The sequence below is a fragment of the Neolamprologus multifasciatus genome, chromosome 6 (genome assembly GCF_963576455.1).
Source record: "Neolamprologus multifasciatus chromosome 6, fNeoMul1.2, whole genome shotgun sequence".
In the NCBI taxonomy this organism is placed as follows: Eukaryota; Metazoa; Chordata; class Actinopteri; order Cichliformes; family Cichlidae; genus Neolamprologus; species Neolamprologus multifasciatus.
Window position 1 is genome coordinate 8,636,049 of NC_140444.1, and position 22,454 is coordinate 8,658,502.

General features: G+C 41.4%; 1 protein-coding gene across 1 annotated transcript in view; it reads right to left on the reverse strand.

The window, feature by feature from the left end:
- Nucleotides 1-209: 209 nt before the first annotated feature.
- The window catches only part of xylt1 (xylosyltransferase I), an 82,126-nt gene continuing 59,881 nt past the window's right edge, over nt 210-22,454 (reverse strand). Inside the window, exons 8-11 of the mRNA XM_085164139.1 lie at nt 18,629-18,894; nt 13,892-14,090; nt 7,473-7,806; nt 210-3,313 (exon numbers count right to left, since the gene is read on the reverse strand). Of these exons, the coding sequence (XP_085020265.1) occupies nt 2,991-3,313; nt 7,473-7,806; nt 13,892-14,090; nt 18,629-18,894 (1,122 nt within the window). The 3' untranslated portion in view covers nt 210-2,990. The remainder of the gene's footprint in view (nt 3,314-7,472; nt 7,807-13,891; nt 14,091-18,628; nt 18,895-22,454) is intronic.

Here is a 22,454-nt window from a genome sequence, read left to right on the forward strand (position 1 = left end):
TAAAATAAAATTAAACCGCTGAATGGGGAGTCCTTGCATTCCCAGTGCAACCGACCGGAGCTGCAAAAGTACACTATTTAATAATAGAGTGACAGTGTGAACATGCGTCAGTGGCTTAGTGTTTTGTTATCAGCCTCCAGATTCTTCATAGTATATATCACTGCAGCAGCACAGAGCCGTGAGTTGTTTTTCCATAGAATTTTATTTCCAAAAAGCAGTTGGAGAAAAGTAAAACAAGCGAGTCAAGTACAACAAAACGAATCACTGAAAGGGAAGAAGTAAAAGCTGATAATGACAGAAGGCCTGATGATATATACAACAGCAGACATCATTTTGGTGTTGCAGTACCAGTGAATCACTTGACAGACTCATGGTATTCTTCACATAAGTTCAAAACAAACAGCAAAATAAGGATTTTATTTTAATGGACAGAGAAGGTTCTAAAAGTCAGCTAAGGCACACAGAGCCTCCCCGAAAAAACAAAAGAAAAAAATCAGAACGACGGGGAAACGTCAGTCAGAGAAATTTGTGCAACAGTTGCTCAACAATACATTCCAGTAAGAACAACAACAATCTGGCATGTGATTTTCTCTGAGAGGCAAATAGGACAAGGTCGTTGTCACAGCTGTCCAAAAACACTGAAACAGGTTATGTACTTTGATCAATAAACACCATCAATTCACTATTTGTGCCCAATTATCGACACTTTCAATGTCATTTTACCACATCTGTATTTACACGTACAATACCCTTTAAACATTATTTCGATACAAAATACCTATGTACATCCTCTTCATTTGTTATTAATTTTTGTTACAAAATAGGACTTTCACATTTAGTTACATTGAATTATTTCACTTTTTCCAAAACGGTCATTGAGCTTACATCATAATGTACTGTGTGATGTAATTGTACAGAGCATGATGGCACTAGAAAGTGGGAAACAAAGCCGCCCTTTACAACCTAACCCCGGAAACGATGCAGATTTGAGAGGAAGGAGAGACAGCAATCGTAATACACACATCTGACAGAGAGGCAAGGTGAACTTGACATTAATGAACAGTAATGTCTGCTAATTAGCCTGTTCAAAAGCACTCGTTTAGCTCATGTGATGACTAAACAATGTTGACAATCACAGATTGAAAACCTAATTGGCTTCAGAGGAAACTTCTTTCAAGGTAAAACAAATATGTGACCGCACCTCTTATTGTGGTACAGTGCCATACTTAGTGTAATTAGGTTGTCTCAAATGTCCAGAGATTGTCTTGATGAGAGAAAAAAGTACTTTAAATGTAAATAGGGTTGCAAAGGCGCGACAGACCCGATCCAATAAATTAGTCACTTTATAATCAGGAGATACAATATGATATTCACTTGAAATTGTACATTGTCACAGCATGAAGATCACTACCACTCAAACCATTCTGAAACCGACGGCGACCATTAAACACCAAAAAAAGCACAGTTTCTCCCACAAACAACGTCCAGTGTGTTCGCTAGTGAAGACTGCTTTTGTTCAGCTTTTCTGTTTTTTGCTCAGGTTGTTAGGCAGCTGACCTCTCACCTTACAGGTCAGAGTGGCTTTCTCTTGTGATGCACTTGGCAAACGGCCACGTAAGAAACCCAAGACAAGAAGATCTATTCAGACAGGACAACACTGACTAACACATAGGTGCGGGCCATAAAAAGGTACAGTATAAGTTTGGGGTGTTGGCCTTTGTAAATAAAGGCAGCTTTCTTTACAAAAAAATATTTATCGAGCTGCCAAGGCAGCGTTGCAGTTATTTAGTCACTGACTAAAAATATCAGTATTTATATAAACTTATAAATAAATAGCGACTTCATGGACCTCCCCGCCCCCACCCCCCCTCCATTCACACCATTTTTGAGACTTAGTGTAGAATTATGTACAACATAAAGTGGTGTTCGAATAACCGGAATAAAGAAAAAGAAGGCAACACGTAAAACCAGGACAATACGTTTAAGGTTAATGTGACATAGTTTTGTTTCAAGTTTGAGGCAAGTTGGTTAAAAAATAAAATTCTAGCTCAAGAACAGCTCTCGTTCTGTCCTCTGGGTGTCTTGTTTGTGTGGAAAACTCTGCACCGTGGAAATGCTAAATCTCATAATGCTATCGTACAACTATGACAAAAGAAGCATTTATGAATTTAGTACATTTTTAACACTAAAATGTCTACATGAAATTCCTAATAGAACCCCGTAGCCTCCAATTACTCTGAGAAAGTGACTGTACTTGTTTTCTTCTCTGTTTTTTTGCAGTTTTACAACAAAATGTGACTGGTGGAGATTTAGCCAAGCAACAAAACGTTCAACAATCTACTCAGGCACTGATATGAACTACGTTTTGAGTTGTTCTACTCATGTACAAACTTAAGAAACTTAAAAATGAGAAATTTGCTTTTACTGACGATATGTTTGAGTGGGCACAAAATAATCTGTTCGACTGGGGATATGTGAATACTCACACACTGTGTCATTTTGTTGGCGCTGACATAAACTCTAAGTAGGCACATTTAATTCAGTACCCAGCTATCTTCTTGTGTATGTCTTAATACTAAGGCCTTATCGCAGCAGAACCTGGTCTGCTAGCAGTGTCGATAGCCCGCACTCACTTGACCCACGTGCCCTGTGCGAGGCATTAAAAGCTGACTTTATAATTCACTCAGCAGCCAAATAAATGCTTGAAAATTGCAATGTTTGATCACAGTAAAACTCAGCCGTGAGAAGAAAAATAAATACACAGAGAAACTGAAATAGCAAAGCCAGCATAATCCCCTAAACAAGGAATACTGTGGGAGGAAAATGTTCCCCTTCGCTTTCTGTCCCCCCAAAATCCACTTTTTCTTTTGATTTCAACATCTTCCGCGAGAGATGGCGAACACTCACCCCCCCTGTCATCTGCAACAAACACCTCAAATAAATAAAGATAAACAGTGCCACGACCTCCTGTCCAGCTGGAGGCCTTGCTGCTACCTGATACGACCATTGGCACGAGGTGCTCCCAGCTGAGATTTGGGGTCTGGGCTCATGGAGCTCCACGGGCTCTTGGGGCACGCCTGCATGACAGGACAGGCTGTAGGGCCCACGGCACAGACGTCAGCTGCCTCCCACAACTCGCCCACCAGGCTGTCTATCCAACGCTCGAGCTCAGGGCCGGTCAGGGCCGCGTTCCTCTTGGCCTGCTCCACGTAACTCAGACTGACAGGGATGTTGAGCACCGGGTTGAGGCCGTGGAAACTCTGCTCCATGTAGCTATTCTTAGCTGGCCCATTGTGGAGCTTCAGAGTATCCTCTGGAGGTTTGTGGGAAGCAAGAAAGAAAGAGCAGACAAAGAAGTTATAGACAGTGAGCAAAAAAGGTGGTAGTCAGTGGTCAAAAATGCAGATTGGATTGCAGAAGGGGGAAAAAGTTGGGCATGGAGAAAAGGGGGAAAAGGGAAAAAGTACAATATCAAAGAAGTGAACGTGACTTTCTTTTTTATTATCTTAAAAGTATAAATTGGATGCTTGCATTGATTTATTTATTTTTTTACAACTGGACCCTCTAAATCTTCTCTTTTGATGTGGTTTGTTAGGCTACTGCAGTGCTGACTTTCTGGAAACAGTGAGAAATATTCAAGACATGAAGTCATCCTTTCTTCCCATGACGGTTATGCGCTGAAGGAAGATGGTAAACATAGACAGAGCTTCTCCTTAAAACACCCTCTCCACCCTGAGCTCCAGTGAAGCTTTAAATTCCTCACTGCCACTCTAACTGGGGTGCTAGCCATCCCTTCTAACACAAGCTTCCTCTCATCCAGATGTTAGCAGACTTCAGCACTTTTTGCACACTGATGACAGAAAGATGCAGTCTGACATGGCAGTGGCCAACCAATGCCAGCTTGCTTTGTGGCAGCGGCGTGCAGTATGAAGTCATGCATCTGTGTCGAGTTTTTGTATATGCATGCGTCTGCTGCTCGCTCTCTTTGCGCATGGAAGGCCACATCGTAAAGTTTGACAGGCACACCATTTAGGAGGGAAACCTGATGTCAGCCATGGCAATAAATTATATGTGGACTCATGAAATAGCTAATAACCAAAGAACACATTACAACACACATCAAGAAAAACAAACACAAGATTATTACATAATAACTATAAATTAAACACAAACATTATTAACTTAGCGGGTCTAATAATTATGTAGCCTTACGTTATAAATTTTAAAGACTCAACTTTATTTTCCGTCAGCCACTTCGGGCGATGCATCAGTTAAAGACAAACGTCCGGATCCAAAGTAAGCTAAAGAGATGCCCCACATCGCCCCCCACATCCAACACTAACTAATAATATTTCATATTTACAGCATATTGATGCACTGAATTTCTGCTTGCAGTTTCACAGCTGACATGTTTATCTGTAGCAGACTCGATGTAAACACGTGACCTTGTAGTACCATATCACCCCATTAGAGCACTTCGCTCTCGCACTGCAGGCGTACTTGTTGTTCCTAGGGTATTTAAAAGTAGAATGGGAGGCAGAGCCTTCAGTTTTCCGACCCCTCTTCTATGTAACCAGCTTCCAGTTTGAATTGAGGAGACAGACACTGTCTCTACTTTTAAGATTAGGCTTAAAACTTTCCTTTTTGCTAAAGCATATAGTTAGGGCTGGATAAGGTGACATTGAATCCTCCTTTAGTTGTGCTGCAATAGATGTAAGCTGCCGGGGATTCCCATTTCCTTTTCAGTCACCTTTCTCACTCACTCTGTGTTAATAGACCTCTCTGCATTGAATAGTACTTGTTATTAACCTCTGGCTCTCTTCCACAGCATGTCTTTATCCTGTTTTCCTTCTCTCACCCCAACAGATGGCCCCGCCCCTCCCTGAGACTGGTTCTGTCGGAGGTTTCTTCCTGTTAAAAGGGAGTTTTTCCTTCCCACTGTCGCCAAAGTGCTTGCTCATAGGGGGTCATATGATTGTTGGGTTTTTCTCTGTATGTATTATTGTAGGGTCTACCTTATAATATAAAGCACCTCGAGGCGACTGTTGTGATTTGGTGCTATATAAAGAAAATTGAATTGAATTGAATGTCGTATAAGAGGAAATGAGAATGTAAGTGAAGTGACTCAAAAATGTCAGCTTTACCACAATCTTTATATTAATCTTTAGTCTGCTACAAATTACAGTAAAAGTTACAGTAAGCTGTGTCCTGCCACAAAGTACGGCTATAGCAGAAAAATTAAAGCAGCTTTTCTTTGATGTCCATGGATATTTTACTTTAAGCCAAAATTTTCATGGTTCCCCGCTTTAAAGTATCTAATCAGAGTTTAAAAAGTGCTCGATCCTTCTGAGGGAGCTCTCTCAGCTCCCAGCCCAACTTAATGTGTATAGCTGGCTCGCAATATTAGACACATTTATTCAAGTGTAATCTTTGTATCGTACTGAATATTTCTGCTTCACTCCATTGACTGTATATTTTACTTTTTATTATCTTACACTTACCTGACAGTTGGAGTCAATGGTTACTTTATTACCTAATCCTATATTTAAGTTTTAATAAGCTAAATGTATTTTAAAAAAAAACCCTAAAAACCTGTGTTGACCATTAACATAGCTTTGTCTGTTCTGTTTCATGTCTCACTTATAATAGATTCTTAAAATAAGTGCTTTTAAAAATAGAAACAGAAACTGCAGATTTAGAAAAAAACATTAAATAGATTTTAGGTTAAAAATACAACAAATACAATGTTTCATTGTTACTTTAAGGAAAGAAAAAAAATCCAAAATTCAAAATACCTGGGAACATCTTAAATTGTGGTATTTACTATTTCTTGATGCACTGTAACAGAGGTTCAGTATGTAACTGTAAGACTGAGCTCACACAGCAGCCCTTTCTATCCATACATCAGTAGAAACATAACTGCATAATGCACAGTGATTTAAAAAAACATCTAACAGTGATACTTATAATATCACCATTTTTTTTTATTAATATTCATCTTATTCTTGTAGCCAGTGTGCCACAGAGATTCAGGTGAAAAATAAAAAACGCCATGTGCTGTTCCCCTTTATCATTAAAAAGCTCAGTGAAATTATTAAACAGTGAAAGACATGATCATGCCAAAGCTGGCGTCTCAGCTCTCATGTGACTTTCAAAGCAACTTGGCTGCTTATGGATTACAAGACTGCAGTGCTGCCCCTTATCCATGCTGACTGATTGATTTAATTGTGTCACTGTTTTCGGAGGGCTAAGTGCACTGTTGTTTAACACTCTGCTTAGTATGTATGAGCAGCTCGCTGGGTTATTAGGGTTGACTTGATGACAAATAACCAGGGTCTGCCGAGGCCCAGAGGCTTGATTAGAAAGGGCATCGCTGCAAATGCAAGGCTGTGTGCATTTGTGCGCGTGCCTGTGCAGACATTTCGAAACACCTAAATCAGCAATCGCTTCTTTTAGACGTGACCTGTTGTGTAAAGAGTGCGATATAAAACTGATCCCATTCAGTCCTTTGAGCTGATATTGACATGTGGGAATCACTGCAGAAATTTAAAAAGAGGACACTTAAGAAAATTCATGAAGACTGTTGATTTTTATCAAAGTGATCTCATCAGTTCTGCTTGATTATTATTATTTTTTTAAAAGCACAATGAGCTTCGTGGACCCTATTCTTAATGCCAGCTTATATCAGCTGATTTCTACACTTTCACGCATCCAATTGGCAGATCTCATGTAAGGGTGCGTATTAACCTTGCTTTAATCTGCCTGTGATTGTTCCGCATGTGTAAGCCCCTTTACAAGCCACTTCCACAGCAATTCTGCCTGTCGTACTGCGTATGACTCAATCTGTTGTGACTGATGGCTGCTTTGTTCGGTACGAACATGTTGCTTCTGGTCTCTTCACCTCTGGCCTTCCATGGATGCATAAATAAGTGTAAGGAGGTTCCACAAAAGAGCCAAACTCCTGACTAAAATTTGACTTTTAGGGCTCTCTGAGACTCGGTATGTCGACTTCATAAAATGTTCATCGCCAAGCAACTACAAATGTCCTTTGAAACATAAAGTAAAGTATGACAGTATAATGACAGAAAACCCAGAAAACACACCACAAAATTACTACCCAAGTCTTTTTTATGATACGGTTTCACAAAGACTCAATATTATATGCATCACAAACTGTGGTGCTGTATTGAATTGCACTTTCAAGGTCCATAAAGTAATTGCAGAGCTTCCACTAAACCTCCACGAGCAGAGAAATGTTTGACATTTAGAAAAACACCCTTTGTATTTTTTTTTTTGATGAATGGTCATCTTTTGTTGAGGAATAGCACATCAGTGCAATATGCTTAGTAAGGCTACTTTTGCAAATAACACAATCAATAGTAATTTTATGTCATGCTAAAGCTGAAACAAATGGCAAGTGCTACTTATACATGAGCCTTCTACCACAGAGACAACTTGAATCTCTTTCTCACCTTGTCGTATGGGCTGGTGTTTGTTATAAGCCAACGGGGCAATGAGGAAGCGCATCTCCGCTACAGGACTCCAGTGATGCAGGATGCGGACGTTCCACACACCGGGCCGCAGAGGCTGGTTGAGCGGTGGGCGATAGTGGGTAAACTCGGCGCTTGCATCAATCAAAATGTCATAAGTGGCTGCGATGACGTTGGTAGGGTCGATCCACACAACCGTGACGGTGACGTTCGGCCCTTTAACCCACTTCTGCATGCCAACCGTCTCATCCATGGGACCCATTAGGCCGCCAAAGTTTCTGAAAATGCGTTCTTTGGCATCCCATTCTGTCCCAATCTGCCCCAGAAGAGAAAGAATAGCCACGTGAGTTGGTGATAGACTGGGGTGAGAACAAAGACAAGCAGAGAGACAACAGCAAAAACGCACAGGAGCTGCCGCAACACATTAAAAAACATTTAAGTGGGGGAAATGGTTTGTTATTCATAAAAATGCAAAAGGCAATGACCTTTTTCAACTTTTCTGGACAGTTTGAAATATTGCAGGGAGTAATGTGCAGCCTCTCACTGCAGGTGTGAGGCTGCAGCGAGGTAACCAACTCCCTTTCATAGTGCTCCTGTGCTGTTTTGCAGTAATGCCACACCATCACTGTTGCTCACAGAATGATGAAAAAGCTAATTACAGATTGAGTCTTTATTTAAAAAGCAAAACATTTTGTTTTAATGGCAACGGAATTCTGTAACCTGTTGTCAATATATCAACTAGTTGAGTGATATCTCAACTATGTTATCATAGGGAGTCATTTTAAGCATGCATTTTTTATTTAAAAGCCCCGCACTTCAGCCTTACTCTCAACACAGCTGTTATATACTATTTTAATCTGCAAAAGCTGACAAGTCTGATTCTTCTGACGAGCACTTTTAAGTAAATTTGGCTACAGTTTTGCTATTATGACTGAATCTATGAGGCTAAGGAGCCATGCTGAAAAAAGATATCTCAAAGGGGTGAAAATCAAACGCACTCCCGTTTCACACAAAGACAAAATCAGAAGGCAGTGAACACCAACACCAGTGTGAACACTATTTGTCTCAAACAGAAATAACAGTGGAGATTATTAAAACCCTAAATAAGTAAAAAATCTCAAATAGAGGAAGACACAGATTATATGCAGAGACATGGAACCGCAGCTTTTTGACGGATAAAAAAAGCATCTAGGGAGAAAAGCTCAATAAAAACTGGGTTTCAATGCTTCCACAAAATCAGAGAAAGCGCTTTTCTTTGCGTGAATTTTGAGATAAATAAATTTAACAAACAGTAGCAGTAAGTCAAATATATCTTTGGCGAGTTGGGAGACATACAGTGCCTCTGGCTGCAGAAGCTGCCAGCCTGCAAAACACTGGAGGGCTGCCAATGGAACAATGAGCCACTTTAAGATTATAATGTCCTCTAAGCTTACATAATTAACATTTAGAATACACATGTTTGCAGGTTATTGGTTATGTCTTTCTAACTTATATTTTGCCAAAAGTCCCGCTACAAAACATCCCGCAATAAGAAAGAACAAAAGAGATCCAGCGGTAAGACAGACAAATCATAACAACAGGAACACAATTACAGTAATTGTGTTTAATATCTTTGCTGTGGTCAACTTAAAAAAAAGTCATCTAAATTGCAAAACTGTGAGACAGAGCGATAGAGAGGGAGGCACACACACACACACAGGCTCTGACAATAAAAGATGTCTAGGGTGTTTGCAGAAATGTGAGAGGGATGGCGGCTTTAAGAAGCGCTCATCCTTACAATAGTAGCTGATTAACACAGCCTCACCCAGCCGGACGATCAATGCCTGACTGGAATTGACTCTGCATTAGGTCCTCTGAGAACTGCGATTACCATGTACAGTATAAATAGACACCACTTGCATAAATGAGACACGCACAGAAACAGTGTGTGTTTTGTCATCAGTTAAAACACACCTCACTTTCCTCTCAATTATTGGACTGACCTCTGCCATATCTGCCCCTTGGACCTTGCCCCTTAAATTACTAATCAGCTCTCTTGTCCTGCACCTCTGTAGCTCATTACTTTATTCAATACTGATTCGCTAATGCACACTAACGCTCATATGGCTAGCAACACTCTCCTTCAAGGCCCCAGGAGGAAGTTAAAAGGAGCAGTTGGAGAGAAATAACACTGTTTTCCATTACCAGGAAACTTGCAGATGGCTGTCTAAACTGAGCTGTAAGAAGAAGATTGTGACAGTGTTCACGTGCCTAGAGGGGAACACTCTGAGACCTGCTTCTGGTTCTTGCAGTTTATTTAGCAACAAGCATCTACTATGCGCAATATAAAATATGCACATCTGCATTCCAAGTTGCATTTTTTCTAAGCCGTTTCACACAGACTTCTGTACCAACATACATACAGCGTGGAAGGACACATAAGTTAATAAGATGCACAGGCAACTTGTCTGACTGCTGTCTGGCCTCATGACCAAAGGTCAGGGTCTATCCTGGTTACAACAGAAATACTGGACATAAGGCCATTTTTACCACAAAGGTGTAAAAAAAAAATAGTATTGAGATGTAACTTTAACACGTACCACCCACAAAAACAGTTTTGCAATCCAAACAAACTCTTCTAGGAGGACAAATACACCCTAACGCATCACAAAAACTGCTCAGTAACACAAACAAGACTCACGGCCTTCAAACTCCCCAGATATTAATCCAATACAGCATCAGTTGGATGTGCCGTTACATGGACGATCCTTTGCCAACATCCCGAGGCCAGACACCACACTACAAGCCAGAACTACTTAACATTAGGCTTGTTTTAATGTTGTGACTGCTTGGTGCATAAACTGATCTGCTGTTTATTTATACAGAACACTTGAGGTCTTTTTGCAAAGACATGGCAGTGTTTTAACAATAGCAAAAGTTGGCTGGAACATTTTAACTACATTCATAAAGTTTATTGTTTTAAAGACTGCAATTATTGTTTTCCACTAACATATTTCTCTCCTGGTGATGACGTTCAAGGTATATCTGTGGATAAGAGATGGAACCAGTACCAGAAAACTCTTCCTTCGAGTATGAAAGTAGGTCGAACAGGGATTAACTTCCTGCCTACTTCATCCTATAGCTTACGATGACCTCCAGACTCAACCTGTCCCTTGGTGCTCCTACCCTATAAGCTTTGGCTTAAGACCAACACTCAATCAAGGCTTATGAGTGCTAACCAAGTCAGGGGCTCACGACCTTCTTTCGCTTATAGCTGTACTTAGAAGAACACGCTTAGGTGGAACAAATGCTGATCTGGCAACCTCATTGTGGCTCTACGCTCTTTGTCCAATTACTACATTTTTCTACCAGCATGTTCACTCACACTTTCCACCCAATTGGACCATTTATTCAGATTTTCCACTCTTAACCAGCAATTACTAACAGCCTCTGCTACGTTTGAAACATTTAGCCCTCATTTATCGTCTGCTTTTGACCTGACAAAAAACAAAAATAAAAAAACTTGATAATAACCTGGATATCATCACTTTTATTACTTTTCCCAAATTCATTGTTCACCATTATTACCTGTATTACTTGTTTCATGCTCTGTACCTGACTTAATAGAACACACTGGCTGCCTGTCCGTCAGAGGATAGACTTTAAAGTTCTGATGCTGGTCTATAAAGCTCTGAATGGTTTAGGACCCAAATACATCAGTGACCCCCTGACCCAGTATGAACCTTCCAGATCCCTCAGGTCATCTGGATCCGGTCTTTTATCAGTTCCTAGAGTCAGAACCAGACACAGAGAAGCTGCATTCAGCTTTTAAACTCCCAGAAAGCCTCAGATCAGCTGAAACACTCAGTTTATTTAAATCCAGGTTGAAGACTCACTTATTCTGAGCTGCATTTAAATAAAGCACCAAATCCGCACTTAAGCTTAAATTTCAAAAACTTACATTTTAACTACTGATTTTATCTACTGTTCTGATTTTATCTGTTTTGATTTTTGATTTTATATACTGTTTTGTTTGTTTGTTAGTTAGTTAGTTTGTTTGCTTGTTTTAATCAATTTTAAATCATGCTTTTTATTTGTTTTTGTTTCTAATGTCTCTGTAAAGCACTTTGAATCACCTTGTTGTTGAATTGTGCTATACAAATAAACTTGCCTTGCCTTGCATAAAATACTTTATTTTCCAGCTACAGTTCATTTTTTCTCTGTGACTCAGTAACCCTGCAAACCTTTTCTCCATGTCATCGGGCAGTCGGTGCCTATAGTTTGACACTTCCATTAAATAAGTCTGGTCAGTTTTATCAAGCAAGGTCATGGACGGTCCCACTCTACATCTGGCCCTGCTTAAAAACATAGGGCACAAATGCCCCTCGAGGCTGCATTTGCAGGCTTATTAGGGACACTTTTTGGAGTCGTAATCAAATACAGGCGTCTACTAGCAGCACCAGCGGACTCTCCGGGGGCACACATTACGCTACCGAGGCAAGATGGATGGATGCTAATAAACATGCACAGTGATGCAATGAGTAGAAAACAAGAGAAAACAAGACAATTTCTGTTATAAAAGCACTAACTGGAGTTATTCTTGCACGTGTTTTTCTGGAGCTAAACGTTTCTAGACGTTATCCAAAAAAAGAAAAATGCAAACATCTGACACGAATGGGACAATAAATGATTTGTGCTATTGTGAGAATAGTCCATGTACCAGTCCAGTAAATTTAAAGGTAGTTACATCATTGTCTATAAAACTTCATGTGTGGAAGAAAAAGCAGAGTGGGATGAGGCCGGATGAACCCCACGCAAACAAAGGAAGCACATGCAAACTCCACACCAGATGTCCACCTTCTCGCTGTGGACATCTGGACAAGGTGCCAGTCTATCGCAGGAGTGACGCAGACATCCGTCCACTCACATCTACAATGAGTTTAAAGTCTATCAGCTAACTAAACACCTACATGTCTTTGGGACGTAATGGGAGTAATGGAGAGAATGGGAAGCGCTCCACAAAGAAAGGTCCCAGCTGTTTCAAGCTAAAATGCTCGAAAATGAATACGCTTTGTCAGAAGCATTACTCTTGCTTATCTACATTGTATTCTGTTACATTACATCATAATATGTTGCTACTATTTTTTCCTCCCATGTATGTCCACATAAATTATCTAGATTGTGGTGGAATGAGGATGTAATCTTCAGTTAAAGTTAGTCATGGTGCTGTAGGATTTATGCACAGCTTAAAATGCCTCTCAATGTCAAATCTGACTTGAGGTGAAATACTGGTTTTTAATGTGCAGGTTTTAAGCGGTCCTGCACTAAAGTGCTGTAAAAAAGGCCTATAAAGGCAGCAACAGGGGAGTGAAAAGACATATCTGTCTTTCTTTATATCCAAAGGAGGACAAGGAAACCATTGTTGAGCCAACCATATGGTTTATCTAGCAAACCCCAGTATATAGCTATAGTATAATGGTCCATATCTACAAATTTGAGAAAAGGCAGTGCGCTGCTGCAGCTACGCCGTTCTGTCGTCTTGTATTTTGAATGACAGATGGACAAACTGATTGACTGACAGCCGCTACACAGTGCTAGACAGAGAATGTTTTCTCAGGCTGAGCATTCAGATAAAAGCCACAGCTCACATCACTTCTCTGTCACTCACGGTTTCATAGGTTAGACAGACAAACAGGGCTTAGCAAGAGGGAGCCACACGTCGGCTGGGCGTCTGCATCCCTTCGTGTTCAGAATGAGAGCGCCGCAAAAGGTCGAACGTGGTCAAAGTGTATCCAGGTGCACGAGCATTGTCCGCGGGCACAAACAAATTTGTTTGCAAAAATGTTGACATTTCTGCCTCCCACTAAAGCTCTGCACGATAAAAGCAGAGAAAAAGGTCAATTTGCATTCACTCAGTTAATTTTGTCCTTTTTAAAAAGACGCTCTGTGGCTGTCACATCACAGCCGAGCGGCTGTATCCTAAACAGGCGTTGTGGTAAACAGAAACATGCATTAACATAACAAGACAATCAAGGGAAGCATTCCAGTGTGAAGGTGAGAAGACGTTCTATTAGGAAACAACAAATAAGCAGCACATGAAGCGCTCATCCCTGTAAACTGGGATGAATTCAATCAATTTACATTTTACAAGGCCATTACAGGCACCAGTTTAATTGTGTGGAGATGCACCGGTATGAGTCTTGGCAAGGGCGATATATGAGGTCACCATGGCAATGAGCTGTATATCTCACCTCTAATTATATGCTGAGGAGTGTGTTTTTGCTGTGTGCTGCTCAGAGTTTTAATGGAACTCATTTTCTGACACTGGCAGCGGCTGACTGATTGTTTTGTGACTCACGCCAAACAAGCGAATTCAAATTAAAAATGAATGCAAGGGCACGCAGACTGATATGCTGACTCACCTCTGCGAACTGCAACCTGCTGAATGTGCTCGTAGGAGGAGTGGTTAACTTGAAGTTCTTTGTGGGCGCCACCCAGGTCTCCATGGTCTCCAGCTTGCTTGTTGCCAGGTTAGTAGCATGGTGCTTGACCAGATAGCCCTGGAACTGGTCTGACTGGAAGTAGAGATGCACTGATACTGGGTGGCCCATGGGGAAATACCTGACAGAGCGTTGAGAAAATGAGAATCCATTAGCAAACCCGATACCTTCTGACCTACCTACTTGACGGTGCTGCTTTTCAGAGCTGATACTGTAAGAAGAGGAGAATATCAAGATTCATGTGGATAAGGTCTGGGGGGCCTTGGACATGCTAATGTGGCTGGATGCTAATGAATGCTTGCCGTGAAGGTTAGTGGAGAGTCAATGTGCTGTGTGATTGTGTGACACGGCCGACATTAATTCAATGACCTTTAACAGAAATCCAATTGGTAAAAGACATGTGTCAACTAGGCAGATAATTCCCAAACCGCACCGCTTGCGAGTTGCTGTGTCCACACTTTGTGGGTTCATGACTGCTGCTGCAGTAGATCCCAGATCAGATATGAACTGCTGAGGTACCCTTAAGAACTTCTGAGTAAACAACAAAGTTTCTTGTGCTACAGTGTGCTGGTTGCTTTAACATGTGCTCTGAAGTGGAAGGGATGACATTAAGAAGACACGTGACGGGCGGCACCACAGTGGTCTGAAAATTACAGAATAGTCATGGGCTGCATTGGCAGCATATTCAGATTAGTCACAGACGCGCACACACACACACACACACACACACGGACAAAACCCAACTAAAGCATTACAAGACAGCTGAACAAAGTTGAACTGGGTCATCCAGTCAGCTGAAGCTGAATAAAGGTCTTGCCCCTCTGATTAGTCTGTTGTTTATTTGTGTGTGCCGCTTCATACGTGACAGAGGGTCTGCCCTCAGGGCAGCCAGCCGGAGTGACTTCTGGAAAAACAAAAAAGGGGCCAGGGCAGGCACTGCTGGGGAGCACGGTGCAGCTGCTCTCTGCACACGTCCTTCTCGCCCAGATTTCTCATCCTTCTGCTTCCTTAAACTCCTCTTTATTCCTCCTTTTTTTTTTTGGTTGCACAGCTACACACAAACGCACATCCACGCACTGTTTCTCCTGCTCCCCTGTGCCTATGGCCTCATCAGTATTCCAGTAAAGGACCAGGAGTCAACCCGCCCTGGTAAATGCTACCCTGACAAGCAGAACAGCAAATATTTACACTCACAAGAATAGCATTGCACACTCCCTCCACTCCAGCTCCTTCCCCCCCCCCCCCCCCCCCCCCCCCCCCCCCCCCCCCACCCCCCCCCCGAGTCTTTCTCTTTTTCTCCTCTTCTACATTTTCCCACCTGCTTTTTCCTCCTTTCCCCTCATCGCTCTTCTTCCTTCATTCTGCTTTCTGTCCCATCTTTCCCAAAAGAGACGTGGCTGCCAGTGTGAGACGCAGAGAGCAGGGGGCAAGGGCGTAGCCTGCACAGAAGCTCCATTCAGGTTTTTACTCCACAATCTCTCCAATTGAGTCACAGCAGGCTGCTAAAAGAACCAAATCACTCTCCGTGTCCCTTTTTCTCTCTCTCTGCTGCTCAGGTCTCACAATGAAGTTGACCCATCCATCTGCTGGTAGCACATCTGAATTTGAAATGCATGCAAAACATGTGGCCACACACACACAAACGCATTTACACACGCACACCATATGTGAGCAGACTCGAGACATCACACCGACACTTGAAAAAGATATATTTTCACATGTGAGCTCTGCTGGGGCTCGCTTTAAGCAAAAACGTGATCAGCTTTAATTACTCAGCTCACGAACTAAATTACAGATCAATAAAACTTAAACAGGACAGCTCCGGGCAGGCCTTGCAGAGTGCCAGCACACACATTGTGTGTTTAATTATTACGTTAATAAACCACAGAGTGGTGGAATTACAAAAATCACAAGCCAGCGATTCAGCTGGAAACACTTTTGTGACGTACAAAAGACAAGCGAGGACTGTGAGACCAAGCACTAAGTTATGACATCATATGACGCTATGGAAAATTAAGATCACATTATGAGACTAAAATATCACATTATAACATTTCACACAGCATATCATGTACATGTTCTTTAGGCCTGGCCTGCCTCTCTGATGTGTTATCACTACATAAAAATCAAAGTGAAACACATTTAACACATTTAACATATTTAATGTGCTAAACAAAGAACATTTTTTTCAATATTTCTATTGCTGTCTTTAGTAATCAAAGTGGATAAATGCACATTTTTGCATTTAACACAATTCTGTACATAAAATGCAGACAGATTATCAATATTCTAATATCGTCAGGTACATAGCTTCAAGACTTTGTTACATTTTTTGTATTTACTGAGCAGCAGACATATTTAATTTAAAAAACATATCTTCCCATTGGTGAAAAGGTGCTGTGAGGATTCTGGGATTACCTCAAAGTAGTTTAGTGTGGTTAAAAAACCTACTGTGTTTTTCAAAGGGTAGGTAGAGGTGTTGTCATGCCTCTAATGTAATGCTAATACATGAAAGGTACAACCTGGGGCTAATGTTGGGTAAGATTCCAGGTTTACCTTTTTCTAATCCTGTCACTCACTGTGGAAAAAACACACCAGCGGTTACTGTAAAAAAAATGCATAGGATTGTTTAACAGCAATTTCTGCTTATTAAAATCGTCTGTTGTGCTTGTGGTAATTCAAGAAAGAACCCCACATACCAGCGTAATCACTCGTTTTCTCTAAGCTATCAATTATTTAAATGCGGGTACAAGTAGTCGAATAAGCTGAGTGAATAGATTTTTATTTTAGGGAAAATAAACACTTTACCGATGCTATTGTACTGACCTTTATTGCAGTGTAATTTCAACCTGGATCCCTTGTTATTGCTAATGATGGCTAAAAACTGTGGGGCGTTGGGTATAAACTTTTCTGTCTTCTCTAGTGGGGCATGAAGGAAAAAGGTTTGACAACTCATGCCATCTGCTAATCAACAATATATATATACTAATCGCAAGTTGCTCTCTGATGCATCCAGTGGACGATTAATGTGTGTGCGTGTTAGATAGAAAGCACTTGCATAGAAAGGACATAGAAAAAGAAAAGTGCTTGTATGAATGGGCGAATGAGGCAAGTTGTGTAAAACGCTTTGAGGGCTGAGATAGAGTAGAAAAGCGCTATATGACAAACAGTCCATTTACCATGCATGTTAACGGACACATTAACAGCATCAATTATGAGGCGCTTACCTAAACACAAACAAACCCCCACTACACACACACATGCAGATATTTTAAGCATTTCTTTCTGTTTTCTTAATCTATGACCTCTGCCCTCTCAGTGATTAGAAACTAATATAAGTTGTGTGTTTGAAGCCTCTACTTTCTCTCGTTCGTGCAGACGCACACACATGCACACCTGTCCCGTGCTCCAGCTCTCTATTTTAACAGATGCACAGTGTTTGAATAACAACAGCTGTAGCCGCGAGATGGTTTTGAAGTTTGCCTTTGAAACCATGCCTTCTTTCACTGGCTTGCTTTACCTACTAGATTTCACAGAACACCCACAATGCAACGGGGCATCGGACGCCTTGCTATAGCGGGGACTTGCTTGTGAGGAGCAAACTATCTCAGCTCACATGCAGCGCGCTCCAGCTGAGGTAATGGCATTCGTGTTGCCTTCTTGACTTACTCTATAAACTGCAACTGAAACTGCCTTCGAAGACACCTGATGATTTTTGAAAGTTTCATGAGCGGAAACACAGGCTGGCAGCTTGGATGACTCCCGACAAAAGCCACGACAGATCATATCGCCGTTTGCCACCATACGCTGTTCAAACAGCCTGCCTTCATGCTGTTTTCTATTATGGTTTTTTTTGTTCCTGGTCATGTGGGGCCAAGCTGTGTTAATGTTTGCTGACATCATTAAGATGTTGTAGGCGTTTGTTTCCTGGATGCACTGAGATGCATGGGGCCTTGTGTCGCATGTACGCAAATTAGCAGTTTACGCTTCCCCTTTCTGTTCCACATTAGCATACTGAATTTGTTACTCTTTTGCATACAGGTCTCATTACTGTGCAAATAAACTAAACTGATGAAAGCATATGCTATTAAAAATCCTACTAAAAGACATGAAGCTGAAATGTTCCATTTGCCTGTTAAATATGAACGCATACTGTGGTTTTCCCTTTTAATTTAACCACACACTGTATGTTAACAGCACCCTGGAATTCATGCATTTCCACTAATTATACACTAGCATAAAGGCCAGCTTTCAATGTTATGACCTATATAGCGTCATTATCTGACGGATAAATTGAGTGTCATATTGTGTTACAACATGAATAGCATTACCCAGAGTTCCCAGTTGCTGACTGGTACTGTTCATTGTTATCCTATTTCCATGACATGTGATCTATGTGAGATAATGCATCAGCAGACAAATAAAAGGCTTTTGTGTACTCTATGTTGTGGTTTCGTATACTATGTGTATGGCTTGCTTTTGACAGCAAAAGCAGACTGGAGTGCACCTGTGGATGTAGGTGCAGGTGCGGTGTAAAAATAATGATAATGAGTGCGTGTGGGTGTGGCTGGACAGAAGATCGAGGGCCCGAGAACTATTTGCATGCATACACGGACGTCTGCGGGGATTGTGCACTGTGCACATCTTCACAAAACTAACCTGCAGCTGTGATCCTTTGGGTTCCCCTGCAGCGAGGCGGCAGCCCTGGCCAGGCCCAGTCGTGAGAAAGTGTGGTAGTACGTTAGCTGCGTGTCGGACAGGCTGGCCACGCCATCTGGCTCGTCGTACACGTTCTCCCAGTATGAGTTCAATGCCAGCGACCCCTGGGGAAATGGTCCAAACAGGTAGGCATCCAGCTGGTTCACTATCTCCTGGTTAACGCTGGCTTCGAACTTCCTGGCAAAGAAGGTGGGCCGCACTGTTTGCTGCCGGCAGAGAGCGTAGGAAGGTGGGGGGGGGGGGGGGGGGGGGGAGCAAAGCAAAGACGGATGAGATAAAGAGAAGAGAAAAAGGAGAAGATTAAGAAATGGTTGTGCGCCAGGATGTCAGCCGAACAAATGCGATGTGTGAGATATGTGAGGAAGTGACATGTGGGCAGGGAAGAGAATTAGATAGGAGGTAGTATAAAAGTGAGTGAAGTTAGCAGATAAAAATAGGGAAATCATTACCATATGGGTTTGTGAATTAATTATTATGTATTAAATCAAATATACTCTCTCCCAAGACTATCTCTCTATTTCATTCTTTTGCAGTACAAATGGTGTCCTGTACTTTAGCGGTTCCCAGCATCCTGGTCATTGCCCCACAAGGGATGTTAAGATAAACTGGAGGGTTTAGATGAGCTTAAAAGATTATCCCATTAATTTAACACCACAAAAATCACCATAGACAAAAATGTCAAACCACAAATATAGTCTTTTCTTCCTCATCGGCTCTGGCGCTTATGTTACCCACAATGAAGCTCTGCTGCCAGTTATTGGCCTCAAGCTTCCACACAGTATTCTGGTAAATTCCTTTCTTTATTGACATTGACATAATTTAAATATTTTTCCCCTGCAGTCACACAGCTTTATAAAAACAGTTTTCACACGATCGGTAATTTAGTACAACTCCAGACCTGTAAACAGACTTTGATGTGTAAAATAATCACACAGCTGCTTATAAGAACAAAAGAAAACATGTTATATTAACGCCTTATTTATTAATGCATATAATTAATGGACAAATAATCACTAAAAACACTGACATAAAACCCGTCGAAAACCTCACGCTGCTCCCGTGCACGTCACTTCACATCAGCAGATGATCCTACAAATTCTGAAACTTGTGAGGCAGAACAAGCAAATCCACCTGCACGCCAATAACACAGCTGTTTAAAGGTTAATCACATTATGGTGCAATTGCTATTGATGGAAGGACTTTGGGTGCATCACTGGACTTGTAAGTCACTTAGGGCATCAGTACCAGACAGCTTCATTATAGTAACTACAGTCAATACTAGTAGACAAAGAAAAGCAAGAACTAGACACGATGCTATACCCTATAAACATCTGCATGCTTTTCTTTAGTTATCCATTATTTGTCTTTTTCCTTATCAGTTCTTTGCATTAATCGCTCTGCCTGGAATCATCCACTCATGCCACGTTGTATTTGTCCCTGCCACGCTGTTGGTTATGCAGCTGATGGTGCATCACGAAATCTGCCACCTTCACAGTCTGGCTTCCACACAAAGACATCTTTTAAGTCCTAGACACCAAACTATTCATCCGGCACCAAACACATCGGTGCTACCTGCTAAAAAAGGAGACCAAATCACGCTGTGGCACATTTCTGAGAGATGTGCTTTTTTTCCTCACAGAAACTGTTGGATGCTGGCGTGGCGTGGCACAGTACCAGATGTTGCCCTAACACTCAGAGATTGGCTCGAGATATCAAAGGAAATGCAAAGGAGTGGGTTTTAGTTCCCAGACAGTCCTAGAGCTTGTGGGTGTTCTGATGTGCCCTCTGTGGAATCATCTGAAAGCAGCAGCCTGTCACAGCCTGTCTTTCTCACATTCTTCCCAAAATGTACCCATTCTAAACACATTACTAAACAAAGACGCACAAAGAGAAAAGGCACATTACACCAATCTTCCTTAATAAAACTCCTCCTCTAATGAGTACAGTTTAAAGTAACTATGGTAGGAAATTGACAGCTGTACTGACTTTAAAAAATTGTTCTGATCTGGAAAACAAATGAAAATTTTCTAAACTTGGCTGTACTGTCTCAAAGAGATTACTTTACGGTAAATTAAGTCTTAGTAATCCCAAGCTCTGGCTTGCTTCTGGAAAGTCTTTCTTCCTCCGGATTGGACTTCACTGATACCAAGGTGCCAACCAGACCCAGCGGCAGTGCCAAGGGTAAAAGGTTGGCACTAAACTGAGACTGAGGCTAGACATGCGGCAGACAGCTTTGGCGAAGGGAGAACGGAGCTCCGTGCGCCGACTGGTATATGAAGAAGAGGAGAGATGAAATGACTCACCGTTCTTGAAGGATACGACTTAAAGTGATATTCTGCTGAGGCAGAACATTTGTATTCACTTTGTAATTCGGCTTTAAGATTTTAGGAGCGCATTAAAAGTGCGACGCTGACTTTCTCTGGGGCTCTAGAGTCACTGCCACTCATTCACTTTCATTTTGAAAGGCTAGCTAACTGTCTCCTTAATCACAGACCCAAGGCTGAGAAGATCTAATTATTCCTACCATTTTTTTCCTTTCAGGGTCATACTAATTGAGACATAATTTTGCACGTATCGACTGTGAAAGCTGTGGGAATACATTGGATGCTGAGGTTGAGAGGACAGACCTTGTGAGCAAAGAAGTTAAGGATTGACTGCTGCTGATTTCCTGCAACATACTGATGTGCTGCAAACGTCTGCTGAAAGTAGTGCTGTTTTTAACATTCATTTTTGTATGTTTGAAGATGTGTCTGATTGACATCTCTGATGAGGATCCGCTACATAGTCTTTTCCCCTGGCCTTTTGCCAGTTTTGCTTATTAAATACTTCTTTTCTTCTGAAGCAGCAGCTTTTCCTTAACATGGGATAAAAGGACAGCTGGAATTTCCATTTTTGCAAATCCTTTCATTCCTGCCTATAGCATTTGGCTGGAAGCTAAAGGCAGTTGTGTTAATAGCTGTGGGGAATATTACAAATTTCTCACGAATGAAACAGTAATAAATGTCAAAATTATACGAGCTCTTGCTCTTGACCTTTCTTTAAGAATGAACAATACTGGCTTTTGCTGGACTGAAGACACTGCATATGTGATCAATCATGTGATAAACAGAAACCTGCTCTATTACACTTTATGGAGCAAAGCCTGTGAGCTAGTTCAGGCTGGCAAGTCGACTGCACTGCGTCATATACACTAACATGCCTCACTCTCCTCACCTCATATAACTAAACACAACCACCCAGGTTGGCGGCCTGTTGTAGCTGCAGAATTTCCCATCTCGCCCTCTTTTGTGACATCTGGCAGAAATTATTAGACTAAAATTACATTACCAGCAAAAGAAAGACACTTGATACATGCCTTTGTATTCATATGAAGGCCTTGTTCTAATTCTTAACTTTACATTAAAGCTAAATTAGCAGGTTGACAACAAAAGACTGGGCATAAAAAGTTGACGTTGCTATGGTGATGCCACCCATTAGTTTGTAAAGGCTCAGTTTTAGTATTGTGGCTATCACCATTGTGGTTTGTTGGAGGTAGAAGTGACCATATTTGGACAAGAAGGTAGAGAAGTAGTAGTAAATCAACACCAGCGTGTAAACGTCCATTTCTGGTGATAGGCTGAACATTTTAACACTGAGTTGCTTTTTGGAGTCAGCCTCAAGTGGCCATTAGAGGAACTGCGCTTTTTGTTAGCTTGATTTTTTTTTAAACTGTGGAAGTTGCATCTTGTCTGCCACGTAATTCTTTCCATTTCCACTGTATTTTATG